Below are 17,061 nucleotides of genomic sequence, written 5' to 3' on the forward strand. Positions count from 1 at the left end.
TTAACATCTCAGTATGTCTTTTCAGTAACTTTACATGCTATTTTTTATTTACTCTGATAGACAGACCTAAGCAGCATACAATGTTTTGGCACTTTATATTCAGAACTGTACCATGAAGTTTCAGCCAATGGATTTAGCAGTTCTATCTGCCTGCATTCTCATTTCTTGAAGCAGCACTTTACCAAGTCAAATACACATTGTCTGGCCCTTAAAGGTTTGAGTCTACACTAGCATCTTACTTCACTTTTCCATGTGCCTGCCAGTTTGTACAGTGAAAGTGAAGCTGTTTTCTGGCCATTTAAATAGAATACTCTCTGAGTTTCCAGCACCCAACTGGAACTTACTTAAACTGCAGCAACTCTTCAGTAAAATTGGAGATACTGAGGACAAGTCATAGTGTTACCTTCATAGATACAAGTTCTTCAAGTCACAGCAAGATTTTTTACCTCTTAGCCCTCTTCCACTAGAGATTAAATGCTACCTCTACTGGAGCTGGAATTGGGAGTCACAGGCAGCAGTTTTAGTGGTACAAACATTCCATTTTCCTTTAAAAAAGAAGCCTAAGTAAATGAATTTGATGGGGAATCTTTTCCTTTAACTCAGTTTCTCAATTACTCACTTTCCCATCCCAAGCATATGAAGTCTTTCCCAAATCAGCTGTTGTAACAAGGATTTCTAGATGGTGACAAGAAAGCAATCCTACACAAAAAAAATTTAAAGGACTGAGAATAATGTGAGAGTGTTAGCTATTCTAATTTGGGGGAATGCTTTTATGTTATAAAGCTATCATAATCAAATGCAGACAAGCAGAACAGATCTGAGAACAGAGCTGTATCACACTTGAATAACTTAAGTCTCTAGCAGTAGCCATTTTTTAATAACGAAAGCACTGAAGAAGCTACAGCTTAGATGGAACAAAGCTTTTCACACTTCATTTGTTTCCAGAATGATTTTGACTAAAAAAATACAATAAAAAAGCAGTGAAAGTTTAATAGAGGGCATATCAGCTTGACATACATGAAAATAACTTACATAATTTAACTTATTTCCTTTACAGAAGGAAACTGTAATTGCATAGAGTATGTCCTTTTCCTAAAAGCTATATACATTGACATATGGAAGAAGGCACAGAAGTATTTCTAATAAACAAGTACCATTTAAAATCCTCAGTTGCTGGAGGTCCCCTTGCATTCCTTGGGGAGGTTCTATTATTGTTCATATCAGTCTAACACTTGTGTTATTTTATGTTAACATGGTCACACCTGTACGTTGGTGCCATTATGCAGAGTAAGCAGTTGGTCTCTGGCTAGTCAGAGCTGTTTAAGGAACCCATCAAAGTTGAATAGCTGCAATTACCACAAGCCCAAAGAAGGGCCACATTCACCTTGGGGTCAGGACAGGGAAAAGAAATGAAGGCAACATCTAAACTAAAGGTAAGTGCAGCATCACAGGCCTTAAAAACAGGACTTGCACTGAATTGTGTTCAGAGCCATTTAAATGGCAGCTTTTTAATCATTTTAATGAAGATAATGAAACAAAGCCCTTTATATAAACAGTTTATTTACTCTAAACAGCAACACAGACAGAACGCCATATAAACACAAAGGAAGTGATGCAGAATAAGGATGCTGGCTGACTTTGGATCTCAGAGGCTCTTAAGCAATAACAACCTAGTTTCTGAAAGATAGAAAAACAAATTCAGGGAGGGAAGGGGGTGGAGGGCATGATTTTTTTTCATACAGCCAGCTAGAGGCTAAATATAGTTCTAACATTTTAAAGCATGCCTGCATCAGATAGCAAAGTAACTAGAGATACTAGTGAATTTATAGAAGTATAAAAGTTTATAATTTTACAGCAGTTGAAATACTGACATCAATATTAAAATAAAAGCAAGTTTTACATAACAATCAAAAATACAAAAGACTGAAGGAAGAGACCCTGTATGAAAAAACTGGGGGCAATTCAGCAAATTTAGAACTGTATACAAGTGGCGAATATGGAAAATGGCACACATACAACCCCCTCCCCTAAGTGGATATTAATTGTACATAGCAACATTAGATTTTGCAAAAGTTTTGTAAACAAGTTCTTGCCAAACCAATCCCTTCCTTTTTAAGATGCTGCACGACAGAAGCTTATGATGGTGCAAACTTCTTGGCTTGTGCTCGAACCCTCTTTTCATATTCCACTCTGTTTTGGCTGAACAGAAGAGAGAGAAAGGGTAATTACAGCTTGAGAAATCAGAGGTCATATTATAGAGTTACTGTTCTTCTATTTCTCTTCAATATGAAACTAAGTCATTGCTGAAGGCAAAACCGTTAGATAAGAATTAACACTACAATATATTAAAGGCTTTTCTGGACCATTACTCTCAATTTCCTTCACAGGGAAGTAAGGTACTGTTTAACTAGTTACTTCCCAAACTTCACCTGGTGTCAAATCATTGTACTATCTGACTTCATACCATACCGGTCTCTCACCTGGTGTCAAATCATTGTACTATCTGACTTCATACCATACCAGTCTCTATAAGCAGGTTTGCACCTGCTTTTTCTCAAAGCCAGCTGTACCTTACATGCAAGCATTTTTCTTACTCATCTGAACATAAGTTTTCCACTCCCACATTAAGACCTGAGGTCATTAACAATAAATGCCAGTATCCTAACTGCACAAAGTGGTAGATGAGGGCAGTTCACTAACAGTTGGTGGACTTCATATGATTTTAAAGTATCATCTTTACTGCTTTGGGGAGGGGAAGCGTGCTTTAAGAAATGGAAAAAAGAAAACAGTATGGTAGTCGCAGCCTTTATCTCTGCAGACCCTGACTCAGTGTTAGCTTTATCCTAAGCTGCAGTTGGAAAAAAGCTAGCTCAGCATTTTGAAAAAAAAACACTGTAGTTCGCTAAGTCTAGCATACTTGCTACAGATTGATTGAACAAGCGAGTACTACTTCAAGGAACTATGGTCATTAAGCAGACTCAACACATAAAAGGGCAAGTTCTTTGTATTCTATTCTGGGCCAACAAGGGATGGTAGTAGCTTAGTAGAGCATCCATTTACATTCAACACCATGTTTTGTATTAGCCATCAGAAGTGTCAGTCAAGAGCTAAACAAAGATTTGTTACCATTACTCTTGTGCCAAAGGTAGTTTACAGTGACTAGATTTTGCAGACAGCTTTGCAGTAAACTTAACTTACTTTCAGCTATGAAGGCTTGCTGCGGTAAAAAAAAAAAAAGGCAGCAAATTACATCCTCAGAAGTTGACAGTTCGGGGGGCGGGGGAAGAAGAAATGAAGCCCATTTTGGTCACATCCAATGAACAATTACCAGCAAACAGACTGAAAATACTCTAGTTTCTTTTTCTGAAGAAGTTTACAAACCTCTAATTTTTTTTCTTTAAATTAATATTGCATTATCATATGAGAACCCAACCTATCTGTTAAGTCTCACACCCTCAGAATGCCTGCCACAGTAGACTCTGCATGCGTACAGCAGAGAAGGTTGGCACATTAGGAGTGCCAGTTGCAGGGTGACAGTACCAAAGCAATCCTGAGAATGAGAACAAGTATTCTGCTTTTGAATACAAAGTTTATTCTTGAAGTTTAACAATTTGACTGAGACATCTATTTAAACAACACTGCATCTTCCCCAGCATTTATCAACTATGCCAAATAACAGATGCATAGACCCTCCTGCTCTGCTGAGCTGATTCTATCAGTTACTCATTAAGTAGTAACAGAAAAATACACTCTGAGACTGCAGAAATATAGTAACCTATTTGAAATACTACACGTCCAAAAGGCATGAAGAGGATAAATGGGAAACTATATATAATTTGAAGTAACAAAGACACATGTAATAGTTTATCTCAATATAATTTTTTCTAGAAGCACTTACAATAAAGCAGAAACAACACTGGCAAAGACTGTTTTTGTACATACGTGTGTGTAGGAAAAAATAACACAGACTATTTATGCATGTATAAAGTATATTAGTCCTGCCTCGTATTCCCGGGGGGGGCAGGAGGAGGGGAGGCCTGCCTCATCATTAATAGCTCCCAAAGGTGCTGCCTACAACTGTGGCCACCTGTCCATATGCACTCAGTCCCATCAAGTCTTCAGTAGATACTTAAAAAGTAACAGAGTAAAGCCTTAAATTAAATCGAAGACACAGTACCCACCCCTCTGTTTCCTTTTCACAAGGATCTAACACGGACATTTTTGACATAGCTTGCATATGAAATCTCACAAAGTGCCATCTTTCAAACTTGGCACTCTCCTAGAGACCCGTCCTTCTGTCCAGAACAGTAATTCCACATTTCCATCTTGGTCATTATTTCAGCAGCTGTCGGTGCCAGAAGCATTTGTTTAAAGTGTTTTGCTCCCCTAAGATTATAGATCAGCCATCCATTTTTAAGATGGGTAAATTTTAAGCATAAAAAAGTACTTTTTAGTTCACAAATTATCACCCTTCCTAACCAATGCAAATTTCATTCTGCTAAAGCTACAAACTTTCTGTACTTTTTAACCTATTCTTTTGGAAGATCTAGTTTTCCCAAAATACCACACATTTCCTACAGCAATCACAGCAGCTCTCCTTTATCCTTCAGGCACAAGTGCTCCTTACACCTCATCACTACTACTCAGCCTTTAGGCAAAAGGATTGTATGTTGGACCGGAACCAGGATGAGAATTGTAGTCTAACTGAAGAAGTCTTCACACTTCATTGCTGTCACAATGCTATTAATAGCTCCACTAGCTTATTAACTGTGAAGTTACTGTTTTGTTCAAGTTTAGCACAGGCTAGGCATCTCCACAGGATACTGCCATGAAGGTAAGAAAATTCCCCTGATCATTCCTAAAAACATTTACATGTTATAATATAAGTAACAGACAGCTGTAGGCAATATGACAGCTTCCAAGCTGATATGCAAAATTCTTACCAGTAAATTGTGTAAGCCTCTGCTTGAGCTGGGTCTTGAATATTTGGTTCGTTTAGAAGTTCTTGTATTCCTAACAAGATCTGTGGAAGAGGAATAGAAGTAACAGGCATGGATATTACCAAGAGACATTCAATTACAAAAACCCTTAGAAACCAACTGTAGAAACACACAGTGAACATGTTACATTCACATCAGGTAAGCAAGCAAAGCAAATAAAAGGGCTAAGAACACGTCTAAGTACAATTAATGACCTGTTTAATTGTGATTGCTGGCCTCCAGTCCTTATCCTCCTCTAAGATGGAGAGACACACTGTGCCTGAAGGATACACGTTTGGGTGGAATAATGGTGGTTCAAATTTACCTGATGAAGAAGAGAGAATTACTTGCATGCAGTGCTAAGACTAAGATCAGAGAGTTGGTTTAGCTCAGGGGGGAAGAAAAAAAAAAGGCCAAAGACACCCCCCCTACACACCCCCCCCCCCCCCCCCCCCAAACCCCACAAAGAGTTCTGGAGCTATTAATACTGGTTTTCTTCTTGGCTCAGCCTACACCTAAAACAGGAACTCATCGCATCTGTGGTATCAATCCAGGCAATGCAACACTATCATTGTAATCTTTTGGTTTAGGAATGGAAACTGACAAAATAGTTTGTAGTAGCTTTGTGATAGAACTTTTTAAACCAATCCTGTCTTTGCAGTTTCATATACTACTACATAAAGGAAAGCTACAGCCCCTTACTTCTCTCTCCTCACTTTAAAATACTGGAAGTTCCATACAAAGATGACTAAGTTTCTAGCATTTTTTCAGCTTCGTTTTTCTCTTCTGTATAATCAAGAGGCACTGAACAAGAGGAACCAAGTTTAAGTTGCAAGACTGAAAGAGTAGGCTTGTGCTGCTCTCCTTCTGCCACGCAATCTATATTCTGGCATTTCTTTAATCTTTACAGGACTTAAATGCAACAGCCACCATCTTGAGTAACGTAATGAACACTTGTTTACCAATATATGAAATATCTACATGTTAGTGCAGTTTTCTAATCCATCTGACATCACAAGTCTTACTTATGAGCTCCTCAACGAAGTTCAGTAGGAACTCAGAAGCTGCATTGGTAAGAAATCTTACCAGCCACATACACATCTTATTTTAAGGCGTAACAGTTCATTTAACACTTGCAGGAAGTGCTAGTTGGTAGCTCTCAAGGTATTAATGTTAAATATTTTCTAGTCAAAAAGATACGTTTCCCCTTGTGTCATGTATTTAGGTGGTAACAAACAAAAGGAGTAGCCAAGACAACCAATAGAGCTCAAACACCAAGATGAAATAAGAAATAAAACTGCTGTCGAGAGGAGCAATTTGTAATCACTGTCATTGATTTGAAATGGTAGCCAATTCAAGAACCAAGAAATCAGGCAAGGCAATAGATGTTTTTGGATTTCTAAAGTAGCTAAGTTTGAGATGGGATAAGGAAAATTCAAAAACTTAACAAGGAAACTAGGTATCTGAAATACCTGTTGTACACAGTATCAGAAAAAGAATAGATCCATGGTTTAGAGCAAGTCAATGGAAAGGTTAAAGTTGATGGAACTTTTTTTACTTTTTTTTTTTCCCCTAAGTTCTTGCCTTCTGAGTTCTTGGCTTAGAAGACCAGCTCAAAGCTATTTGGTCTAACCATGCCTAGCTATTAGTTTCCAAAGAGTGCTGATCAAGTAGTGAACGCTTCAAGTGGTGCTTTTGTCAAACTTTGAGGAAACCCACACAGCAATCCACCTCCCCTCCCAATTTTGTTATATTGAGCTCAACTCATTTCATCACAACTTTCTAAATACAAAGTGGTGGGTGGGGAAAAAAGAAAAAAAAGCAACTTTCCTTTAAAAAAGTCTGTAACAAAGTAATAACCTTTCCTAGTACCTCATGGACTAGTTTAACATTGTTCTAATAAACTCGTGTTTTTTTAGTTATTTTACTTACATTTTGGGGGCGAAGAAGGGTAGTCATCCTTGAAAAGCATGCGTAGTTTAAATAAGCCTCCTTCCCATGGTGTCTATAAAAAGTGAAGGTAGAGTTTAGATAACAGCAAAGAAAAGTCAGACTTGTGGAACAAAGCTTATCAAGAATTCAGTTTCTCAGGCAAAGCACAAGATATCTTTCTGCTACACAGTAGAAGATAGCTGTCCTACACTGTAACATGCTGTCTAGACTGAGACAAGTTATCCTACCTGTATAAGGAGTTGAAGAAAGAAAATCCTGCTTTTCTACTTCATTACAGCTAGTAAGTGTTGCTGGGTAATCAACAGTCAGTATCATCACTGACAGTTCCATATACAAGTAAAATTTTCATGTGCATAGAAGAACACCTCTAAAGTTTTACACCATGCACATGCAGTGAGGAAGAGGCCATTATACCCCCACTTGAAGATAGGATATGGATATACCCCTTAAGCATGTGGAGGTAAATGTTTTCTATTTTACCTCATGAGGATGTGGCTAAGAAAACCACAAAAGAACAAAAAATTTGGACAGCACTGTAGTACTACTTTTTGTGTAACAGGAATTCTAAGAAGCTTTTTATCCCCATCAGAAACTAGGAAGAGCACTGGTAAGAGCAGTTCCCATGCTATAGAACAGACCAAATAAGACAGCACTACTCAAAAGGGTCACATAAACAAGAAAAAATATCTAGCAAAAGACAAAAAGCCTGTCTCAACATATACTTCCCTGTCATCTTACTTGGAAATAAGGAAAAAAGCCCATCTTCTGACAAACTGATTTCTGGTAAGATGTGCAGAAATACAGAAAAGTTTATTATATGTGTAAAATTCAGACCACTTCTCTGTAACTTGCCCTTGCTATGGAAACGCTGCAATGAAAGCATTGGGTTCATTCTTTAAAACAAACTGGAGTAAAGACAGTCTCACATCTTATCAGCTTTAAGTGATCAAATCTTATCCTCAGGGAAAAACAGGTATGTTTGAAGACCACCTTAGGAGGAGATCTCTAATTCTTTCCTACCTGAATTATGGTATTTTTAGCAGAAGGAAAAGAAAAACCCACCAAAAAAACACAGCCCCAAAAAAAGCACTCCATTGTCATTAGTATTTATTGTGCAAAGTCTCAAGCTAGAATAGGAAAGAAACATACTACAGAACACTAAGATAGTCATGTTTTAAAAAGCAAATGGGTTTGATTATATTTGCTATAGTGTATTTAAAAAAAAAACTTGTTCTCAACCGCTGCAGTCAGTTGTCAACAACAAGAAATATCTAGTCTCCATATCTTCTCAGAGGAGACAAACTTGTCCATTTTTAGAAGAGAAGAGCCTTTTGATAGAATAAACTTTTCCTATTTTGTTTGCTTTCACTCATAGGGGAAGACAAATAGCTTTTAATAATTTCTTCAAGTAGAACACCAGAACAGTCAACAAAAAGTTTTTACTGTCTGACAGAGCAACATACCTTAAGGATGAGAGATAGCAGACACTCAAAAGCCTTACTAAGATAATAGTATGACAGCAGTTATCATCAAGATCATATTGCATTACTGGATAGGCTGCAGATGTTCTTCAAGTCAAATTCTAATTTGCTGTCAAAAAAGCGAATGGAGATATCCAACCCAGGATTAACACCACTTCAATTTTTGATCTGGCTGACAAGAAAACACTTTGTTGGTTTCACCTACTCATCTGTCCCAGGGGAAACAGCTGCAGCACAGCGTGCCTTCAAACACAAAGGAATAGAGAGCAACTGGTTGGTCTGGTAGAGATGAGCAAGGCATGCTGCTTCTTGTTAAAGAGATGGCATCTTTACTCGAGTGAAAACCTCAATTTTTTTAAAATACATTTCTACCAGGAATCACATGAGCATAACTGATCTTTTCCTGGTGTAATGCATTTTCTAGGAGGCTTTAAGGGTCTTGTTTACTCCATTTTGTAGTTTACAAAACTTTAAAGGAAGTATTTTGAAGATTTTGTTTGACATGAAGATTTTACATCAGTATTTAAAGGTGACATCTTGATAAGGTACATAACTCACTATTACGAGGGATAATCTTGTTTCGGCAGAACACAAGAGGATGCGTTTTTCCTTACACTGTTACATTATTTTTAAGTGCTTCTTTAAGAACTAACATGAGGTGTGTGGACAACTACCAAAGCACTGAGCTAACTTATAACCATAACAGCAATGCCATGTTGAGCATCAAACTGAGGCAGTAGTACAGAATCTGCAGGTTTTGCCTACATACTTTGTCCTCTCAGAATCTAAGAAATGAGATCTTAAGGGGACTTAAGCAAGTTGGGAAGAGGCAGTAGAACAGGCAGAGCAATAAAAGTCCTACATCCAATGCAAAACGCTAAAGACCCAAAAGAATGAAACCCACCCTGTAATTCATAGTATTATCTCCAAAGAAACAACTGCATCCAATGAATTCAAGAATAGTCTCTAGATGCTAACATCTCAGAAAATAGAAACAAGATTCTGCTCAGAATGAGACATTATAATGGCAGTGTAGAAAAATCAAGTAAGTTTCATGCATTAATGATTATTTCCACTTGAAAGTTTGCATTTGTCCTATCCCCTAGACCCAGATCAAGCTGATAAAAATAAACAATTCTAGTCTCTACAGACTTTTTCCTTTCTCTTGTTATTTTAAGGAAAGGGATACAGAAGCACAAGTGAAGTCAGATAAAAAGAAACAATGTTAGAGTTTTCTACTCTTTTCTCCCTAATAGAGAAAAAGAAAATTCCATAAAATGAAGGCAATGAGATTCCACGTTGAATTATTTGCCATGAAATAAGAAAATAAAACTAATGCTACAGCACTTCTCTAGCACTGAAGGGTGTCACTATTTTGTGGACAAAAATGGTACCAGCAGTTAACCAGCAGAGGCAACATTTTGGTAGTATTAATATTCAAGCTTTGGGGCTTAAACCAGCATTTAGTAAGAAAAGAAGTAACAATAAACCCTGGCATGAAGCAGAAGACAGCCTCAAGTTTGTTCAATGCAGGATTCTTACAGACTCCTCTAAAACCTTTTATTCTTAAGGTGGTCAGTGCCAACAATTGAACATGGTTTATTTTGTCCAATATCATTCTTAGCCCACTCCACCCAGACTCTAAAGTAGCAACAGGATCCAAGCATTTCTATTAAAATACATCTAAGTTATACTCTCAATTGTCAGTGTAATACATGAGCAGGCTTACGTTACTTTTCACCACAAGTGAGATGTTAGGACAACATTAAGTCTTACCCCTTTCTTTCCTGGAATAGCACACTCCCAGTTCATTAGATTCATCGTGCCATCTGGATTTTTTGTAGGTACTGCTACAAATCCCTGAATTAAGGCAAAAAGTCAAAGGGTGAGGATTTCAGAAGATGTACTTAGAATACTTCATGTCATGTTTTATCTTTACACAGAGTTATTTCTTTTTGCACTACATAGTTTTAAGCAGCCTTTTTATTGAAAAAATTTCATTTTTAAAAAAATCATCACATCAGGGTAGAGAAAAAGTCATCAGAGCACCAAAATAGCTGCAGAGTCGGAAATTTGACATTTCTCATACTTACAAACGGATGATCTTTTCTCCAGGCTTTTCTCTCCTGTGCAAGTCTGCTAAGAGCTATGCCAGACATATTCAGAGTCCCTCTAAAACAAAAATAATTACTTTTAAGATAAACTTTTACTTATAGTGTAAACAAGACATTGTATTAACTGTTTAAGCCCCGCTCACTCAGGAAATATTTTGGCCTCTGATTTTCACTACTACACCCAAGACACGTATTTTTGCACACCCTGCAAAAATTCACATCAGGAATAAGTTTCCCCATGTCAACCACCTCTTAGTTACTGGACTTGACCTACAAAATACTATACCCACCTTCTGTTTTATATTTGAACCACATCTTAAAAACTATTTCAACAGCGGCTTGACAACAGAAACACTATTAGTAATGGGAAAAGTGCTCAGACTTCCTGCTTGTGCGACTGATAAACACATATTTATCTCCTTACTACACCACGAAATGCATGGCTTTCTTCTGCAGGTAAACACCTGTACTGCTCCTGTTTCTGGCAAACAGGAATAAGAAATGTTATTTTTAAACTGTAAATTCCTGTTGAAAGCCAGTATTCCACACAAAAGCAATACAGGCATAGAACTTAAAAAAAATCACCTCAGCTTTGCAGTGATGCCTCTATACAAGTTCTAGACAGCAGCAGGAACAGACAGCAATACAGAACTGAGCTAAGGAACAGCCAGCGGCCTGCTCATTCCACAAGGCAGATTTTCAATTCCAGTACACACCGAATGATCTTTCTGCACTTTCACTGCCTTAGTAACAACCAAGCAATGGCGACAGACTGCAGAAAAAACACGCAGAGCACAGGTCGCTACTGCGTATGACACAAGAACAGTTCCAGACACCACTGTTTGAAAGCAACAGAGGGGTGCTTTCAAACTCAGGGGAGGATTCTCCATTCAACCCAGAACAGCAGTCCAAGCAAGAGTTTGTTTTTCATTGCTAAACTGTATCTAAACTCAGGGTTTCAATAGCCGCCTGGTCAAAACAAACTCCAATGAAGGTTTTTAATCCTCCTCCCTATGAACTTCTAGCCATTTTACATCAGAGCAGATACTTGGCAGTTGGGGAAGTCAGACCAATTTGTTCTCAACTCCACATGTAGCTAACAAGCCTTTATGACAGCCAGGAGAGTAGACTTCTTCCACTAAAACTCACAGAATTAATGAAAGAAGGATTAACACTATCGAAACAAACATTTAAACACTGGTTGAGAATTAGGCAAAATTCACGTTCTATTAATATATAGATTACTTGCAAGAGTATTGCATTCTGCTACTATAACCATATGAATTGTAGCTCACAAAGATCCATGTTTTAAAGATCTCACATGTTCACACTCTGCCCTTCAGCATGATGTTCATGAAGAGATTTACCAGGCACTGACCTATTCCATGCAAGATACGTAAATATGTTCATCTCATATTCATCTGCTATACCCTTTAAAGATTACAAGACAGCACGCTTCCAATTTAAGCATTTACGCATCATGAAAAATGGCTTAGCAGTGTAGCCACCTTAAAAGTCTTTAAAAGCACCAGATTAAGAGTTTTATGCAGCTCCCACGACAGCTGGTATTTCAAATTCCTCCTTTTAGCTTTTTTTCAAAGTTGATTTTGCATGGATGGCCATAATCCATAATTTCAACTTCAAATTAGTAATTAAATTTGTGACACATAAAGCTTTTTAAAAAGGGACCATTAACACTCAGTAAACACACACAAATATTCAATTCAATATTCCTCTAGTATTCCCAACACATTCACCTGTATCTTGGTTATGTCAGAAGATTTGCAGGACTTAGTCAACACAAATTGTACATACCACTTCAGATTTTAGTTTGTTCACATGCAGGAGATGTGGAGCCACTGAAGAGACACTGTCAGAACAGAAAACCCCTCTCCCTTAACCTAATTATACTGGGAGTAATTTTAAATATTTTGTGAGCCTATGCCCTTGTAACAGATGTAAATGAACTACTGAATACACAGCAGAATTTCAGTTGTGCTGTTAGTACCTGGTGGTCCACTGCAATAATATTAACCTTCCCATAGTAATTTATGAAAATTATTTATGCTGACTAAACTAAGAATATTTGAAGGGTTTATAACCCAGCTACCTTTTCTGCCAAGAAATATTACATGATGCTTTCAAATACATGAATTGTATTTCCTGTGGCTAACAGCCAATCAATTACATGCCCCCCCAAGGGAAATGCCAGCTTCTCAGAGGGCATATAAACAATGTACATTCTACAGAACATTGCTAATCAACTTTTCAACAGAAGAAATCCAATTTTTCAGGCTCTATCTTGCTTGCTTTTGCAACTGGTTATGCGCTATACTGTGCCTTAGTAAATTAAAGATTTTCTTATGCTCTATAAATACCTTTTCAAATTGTGAGGCATTTGGCTTAATTAAGCACTGATTGACTACATCCAAAGTTTCAGTGTACATGAGACCACAGGCTTCACATATATGGTCTCCACAGGCTTTGGTTACCCTGACAAAGGCAGATAAGCATCTAAAACCTCATGACAAACTACCACCAAGTAGAGATTAGAGACAAAGAAGACTGAAAGTCCACTGCAAAAATTAAGATCCTGTTAGGTAAGCATCCCCTCAAAAGCAAATTAATCTATTAACGAATTGCCAATATATACTCTCTAGCAGCTCTTCAGTAAAAGAATTTAACTTTAGTTCTGCTGGAACTTGAGATAGATCATCTCACTATATATTTTAGTCTCAGAAATTATGGAGTAGCAAGAAGGAATGAGTTACTAAGTGGGTATTAAACCTGAAGATATGATATTCTTCTCACTGCTACTTTTATTTTCTTCAATAGTTTGTGTGCATGGTTAGTTTGTTTGGGTTTTTTCCCTTCTCTCTCCTTTGGAACAGTGGTTTGCCCAAATATCTGTATGTTAAGTTTAGCTCTTGTCAGCTTTTGAAATACCTTACAAATGCAAGACACAGCTATTTACCTGAAATAGTTAAAACTGCAAACACCGCACCTCCCCCCCAACAAAACCACACAAACAAAACCCAAACCCCCATTTCTTAGGGTTTTCTCTTTTTATAAAATATCAGATCTAATTTGCTCTCTCCACCTGAGAAATTTACTGCTAATGAACAGAATTGAAGTCCCAACATATTTACGCACTATATCACTGGAAGAACACAAACTTTTGCACCACAGGAAGTATATCAACCCTACCTCGCAGGCGTCAAACAAGCTTAAGAGACCAGTCTTCACATTTTGTTTGGTTTGAATCCCCCCAAACACACCCCAGCATTAAGAGGTAGTAACATTTTACTGCTATCAGCTCATTAGAAAATTAACAGAAACTTCCAAGTTTGCTCAGTAGTCTGCCTCTGCTGCTGTTACTACTACTTATTTTGGAAAAAAAGGACAAAACACCACCAACGCATTGATCATAGGCACAAACTCTGTGCAGACTAGCGTGTTCCATTACAGATTATATTACCTATCTATAACCTCTGACTGGGGCGGGGGGGAGGAGGGAACCTACTTCCAAACACAAAAATCAAGTCTTGCAAAGAAGTGTTCCGTGCCACAGGAACAGCAATCACACCCACAGCTCTGATCCATGCCAAATCTCTAAATACATCAGCAACATGCTCTTTAAGTCTCAAGAACTTTCAATAGCCCTTATTAAATTCAAACAGCAAGAAAAAAAAAATCGTTAAGACTGCTAGCCTCACATTTTTACTTTGCAAGTTGAATACTAACACAAGAAGAAATTATCAGTTGGAGTGGCTTGCCCCAAAACTATACACACTTTACTTTTCAGAAGGGCTGAGGTTTAATCAAAGCACGCTAACTCGGGGCTGGAATAGAAAGTCTCCTCCTGCCTGCGGCATGAAAAAGGCAGAAGAGGCGGTACTAGCCGAACAGCTACCAGAGTCGCAAGGAGAACAACAAAAGGAGCCGCGCGGCAATAGGTCTCGGAGCCCGACCGGCCAAGGAACTTCGCCCGGAGCGGCCGCGGCAGCGCCGAGCACCGCCCGCCTCCAACGGCGGCCGCTGGCCTCGCGGGCGCTGCGAAGGGGCCGGGGCCGGCGACAGAGGCCTGCACAGGGCACCCCGGCGCCCGCCCGCTGCCTCCTGGGCAAGTACTCGTCGGGGCGGGGACCGCTTCGCGCAGGCCCGGTGGTACCCAGAGCTCCTCGGGGAGCTCGACCCGCGGCCACCGACACCTCCGGGGGCGGGCCGTGGAACCCGCCTCAGGCGGGCAACGATGCGCTGGCGGGCCCGGCCGCGGCAGGAGCCACCAGGCCCGCGTGCCCCGCGGCCGCCCGACCCCTCGCGCCACAGGCGGCGAGCGCCAGCCCAGCCCCCCCCCCCCCCTCCCAGGGCCCGGGGCCGCCTGCGCGCCGCGCCAGGCCCCGCCGTCCCAGGGCCCCTCGCCCGGCCAGGCCTCACCGTGATCGGCCGCAGCACCCGCGCGTGTCCCGGATTGAAGCGGCAGCGAATGACCCGGATGTTCCCGGCGCGGCTCCCCCCCTTTGTCTCTGGTCCGGAGTTTCCCTCCCTCCCTCCTTCCTCGGTGCGGAGCGCGGCAGTGCCGTGTGTCCCTCAGCCCGACCCGTCCCCGCAGCTGCGCCGGCGCGGTCTGACCCTGCGTGCGATCCATCCGCCACGCTTTACGCATCCTCGCGACACAGGACCCAGAGGTGCCCCGAACAACGCCTGAGCACAGGGAGGAATCCCGGGGGGGGGGGGGCTCTCCCGACCCCAGTCACTTCCTCGTGCCCCGCGGCTCCCACAAGCCCCCGTGGAGAAACTGAGTGAGTTTTTTTACCTCGGGCGCCCAGAGAGTCACCTGCGCCCCGAAAAGGCCTGATCCCTCGCAGGGCGCTAGCGCGGGTCTGGCAGGCCGCGCCTGCCCCGGGACGCGCTCGAGCCTGGCCGAGCCCCACCCACAATGCCCAGCCGGGCCTCTGATTGGAGAATAGGGGCTCTGCCCCTGGCGGGGCTTTCGCAGGTGATGGGCAGGCGGGGGAGCCTGTCAGTGAGCGAGGGGCGGGGCCTGGACCAACCGACGGCGGGCCCGCCGCGTCCGCGGGTTTCCCGCCGCTCCGGGGCGCAGGGAGCTGGGGGCTGGCTGAGGGAGCCGCAGCGGAGGAGTGCTGCTGTCGGCCGTGCCATAAGCGACCGCCGGGCTGGGGCTGTCCCCGGGTCCGTGGGGACCGTGACCTCCTCCGGTGCGGTCCTCGGCGGCGTGTCTGGCCCCGGTCTGCTCCCGGTTGAGCAGAGATTCAAGCTGCAGCACGCGTTGTGCTCTTTTTGGTTCGCATCGGGGTGGGTTTTTTTTTCGGGGAGGGGTGTTTAGGTTTGCTTTCCAAGAGTGCATTTTTAGTGGCATGTAGGTATGGATCACATTCTGTTCTCGGCTCTGGCTTTTCTGATTTTAACGAAACGTAAGAAATTTCAGTCCTGAAACCTCTGCTTAGCCATGCCTTGCGCTGGTCCGGGTTTGCTAATGTTTCTTGAACTACGTTCTATGTAGAACAAAAGTTCAAAATATTTTTTCTTCTTGGGAACTCTGGAATTAACTATTCCGATAAATAATCACTTAGATTTGAGTCGGCCCTAACCGCAATCCGTGCTGCAGTCAGGAACCCCGTTGCCCAAGGGAGCAGGCACCTGCTTGGAGGAGCTCCGTTCCCAACCGCCGGCACTGCCAGAACCTACAGCTGGCAGAACGAATCCAGGCATTGCCCGACATTTTTGTTTATACTTTGTTTGCCTTTTTCAATTCCCTCTAATTTTTAATTCCCATTAAAATTTTGCTTTTTGGTTTTTTATCACTTCAAACGTGATGTACACAATACGGAGCTTTAAACCACCTTTGAGAAAATGAAGGGCTGTTGCACAGGGTAAGGCAATAATCTACTATCCATGTCTGCAGCGGAGGGGGCAAGATGCCATCAGTTTAAACCGCAGTAAGAAATGTTTAAGAATGCAAAATAATGATTGCACCTTCACATAAACAAACCAAATCCTTGGACCACTTGCCCTATTCTGATCAAGTCCTCATTTAGCTTCTGTCTGTAAATGAGTTATTTAACAGTAATTACGTTCTCTTGGAATGAACGGTGCCTGTTCACGTTTGTGCCTTAGTCAATTACGTATCACAAGGATGTAAAACAGGGCACCTGCCTTCCTGCGCACCCTCGTGCCTGCCCCGCTTTCTCTTTTCCTAATGCAGGGATGCCTACGGCAGCATTTGCCTTAATGCAGTGATTGGTTAAAACCTGGTGCATGCTTTTTTGTGTGATTATGTATCCATACCAGAGGGGACTATTTCCTACTATAATGACTAGCAACAGGAAAACACCTTAATTTCCCAGTGGATATATATATGTCTCTCTCCAAAAAACATGACTTTGTTGTGACAAAGTCTTTGGGACAGCAGAAAAGGATAGGTCTCCTTAACAAAGGAAAAAGTATTACTTTGAATCCCTGCACAAAAATGCAACTATATTTTATATCCAAAGTCCTATGCTAGGAATATCA

General features: G+C 41.0%; 1 protein-coding gene across 5 annotated transcripts; it reads right to left on the reverse strand.

The window, feature by feature from the left end:
• Positions 1 to 1,543: 1,543 nt before the first annotated feature.
• UBE2I (ubiquitin conjugating enzyme E2 I) lies at positions 1,544 to 15,475 on the reverse strand. 5 transcript variants are annotated; one of them, XR_012837933.1, is made up of 7 exons: positions 15,344 to 15,475; positions 10,507 to 10,585; positions 10,190 to 10,273; positions 6,912 to 6,984; positions 5,195 to 5,304; positions 2,481 to 5,023; positions 1,544 to 2,429 (listed from the first exon to the last, which is right to left on the reverse strand). XR_012837933.1 is itself a non-coding variant. In XM_075767937.1 (7 exons), exons 2-7 carry the CDS (start codon positions 10,570 to 10,572, stop codon positions 2,136 to 2,138), a joined length of 477 nt encoding a protein of 158 aa, XP_075624052.1. In that variant the 5' UTR covers positions 10,573 to 10,585; positions 15,344 to 15,475; the 3' UTR covers positions 1,544 to 2,135. The 5 variants fall into 5 exon arrangements, 3 of the variants coding, with proteins under 3 accessions (XP_075624052.1, XP_075624054.1, XP_075624053.1); XR_012837934.1 differs by lacking the exon at positions 15,344 to 15,475 and adding an exon at positions 14,965 to 15,103; XM_075767937.1 differs by having other exon boundaries at positions 1,544 to 2,199; positions 4,944 to 5,023.
• Positions 15,476 to 17,061: the final 1,586 nt, after the last annotated feature.

The sequence above is a fragment of the Balearica regulorum genome, chromosome 15, assembly GCF_011004875.1.
Source record: "Balearica regulorum gibbericeps isolate bBalReg1 chromosome 15, bBalReg1.pri, whole genome shotgun sequence".
Classification (NCBI taxonomy): Eukaryota; Metazoa; Chordata; class Aves; order Gruiformes; family Gruidae; genus Balearica; species Balearica regulorum.

What these genes read in the sequence shown, in the direction of transcription:
- UBE2I (XM_075767937.1), bottom strand. Translation starts at nt 10,572, where the DNA reads ATGTCTGGCATAGCTCTTAGCAGACTTGCACAGGAGAGAAAAGCCTGG. An exon ending in GGAGAAAAGATCATCCGTTT is followed by an intron (nt 10,274 to 10,506) that starts GTAAGTATGAGA and finishes GCCTTAATTCAG; the next exon opens with GGATTTGTAGCAGTACCTAC. An exon ending in CCCTTCTTCGCCCCCAAAAT is followed by an intron (nt 5,305 to 6,911) that starts GTAAGTAAAATA and finishes CTTCTTCATCAG; the next exon opens with GTAAATTTGAACCACCATTA.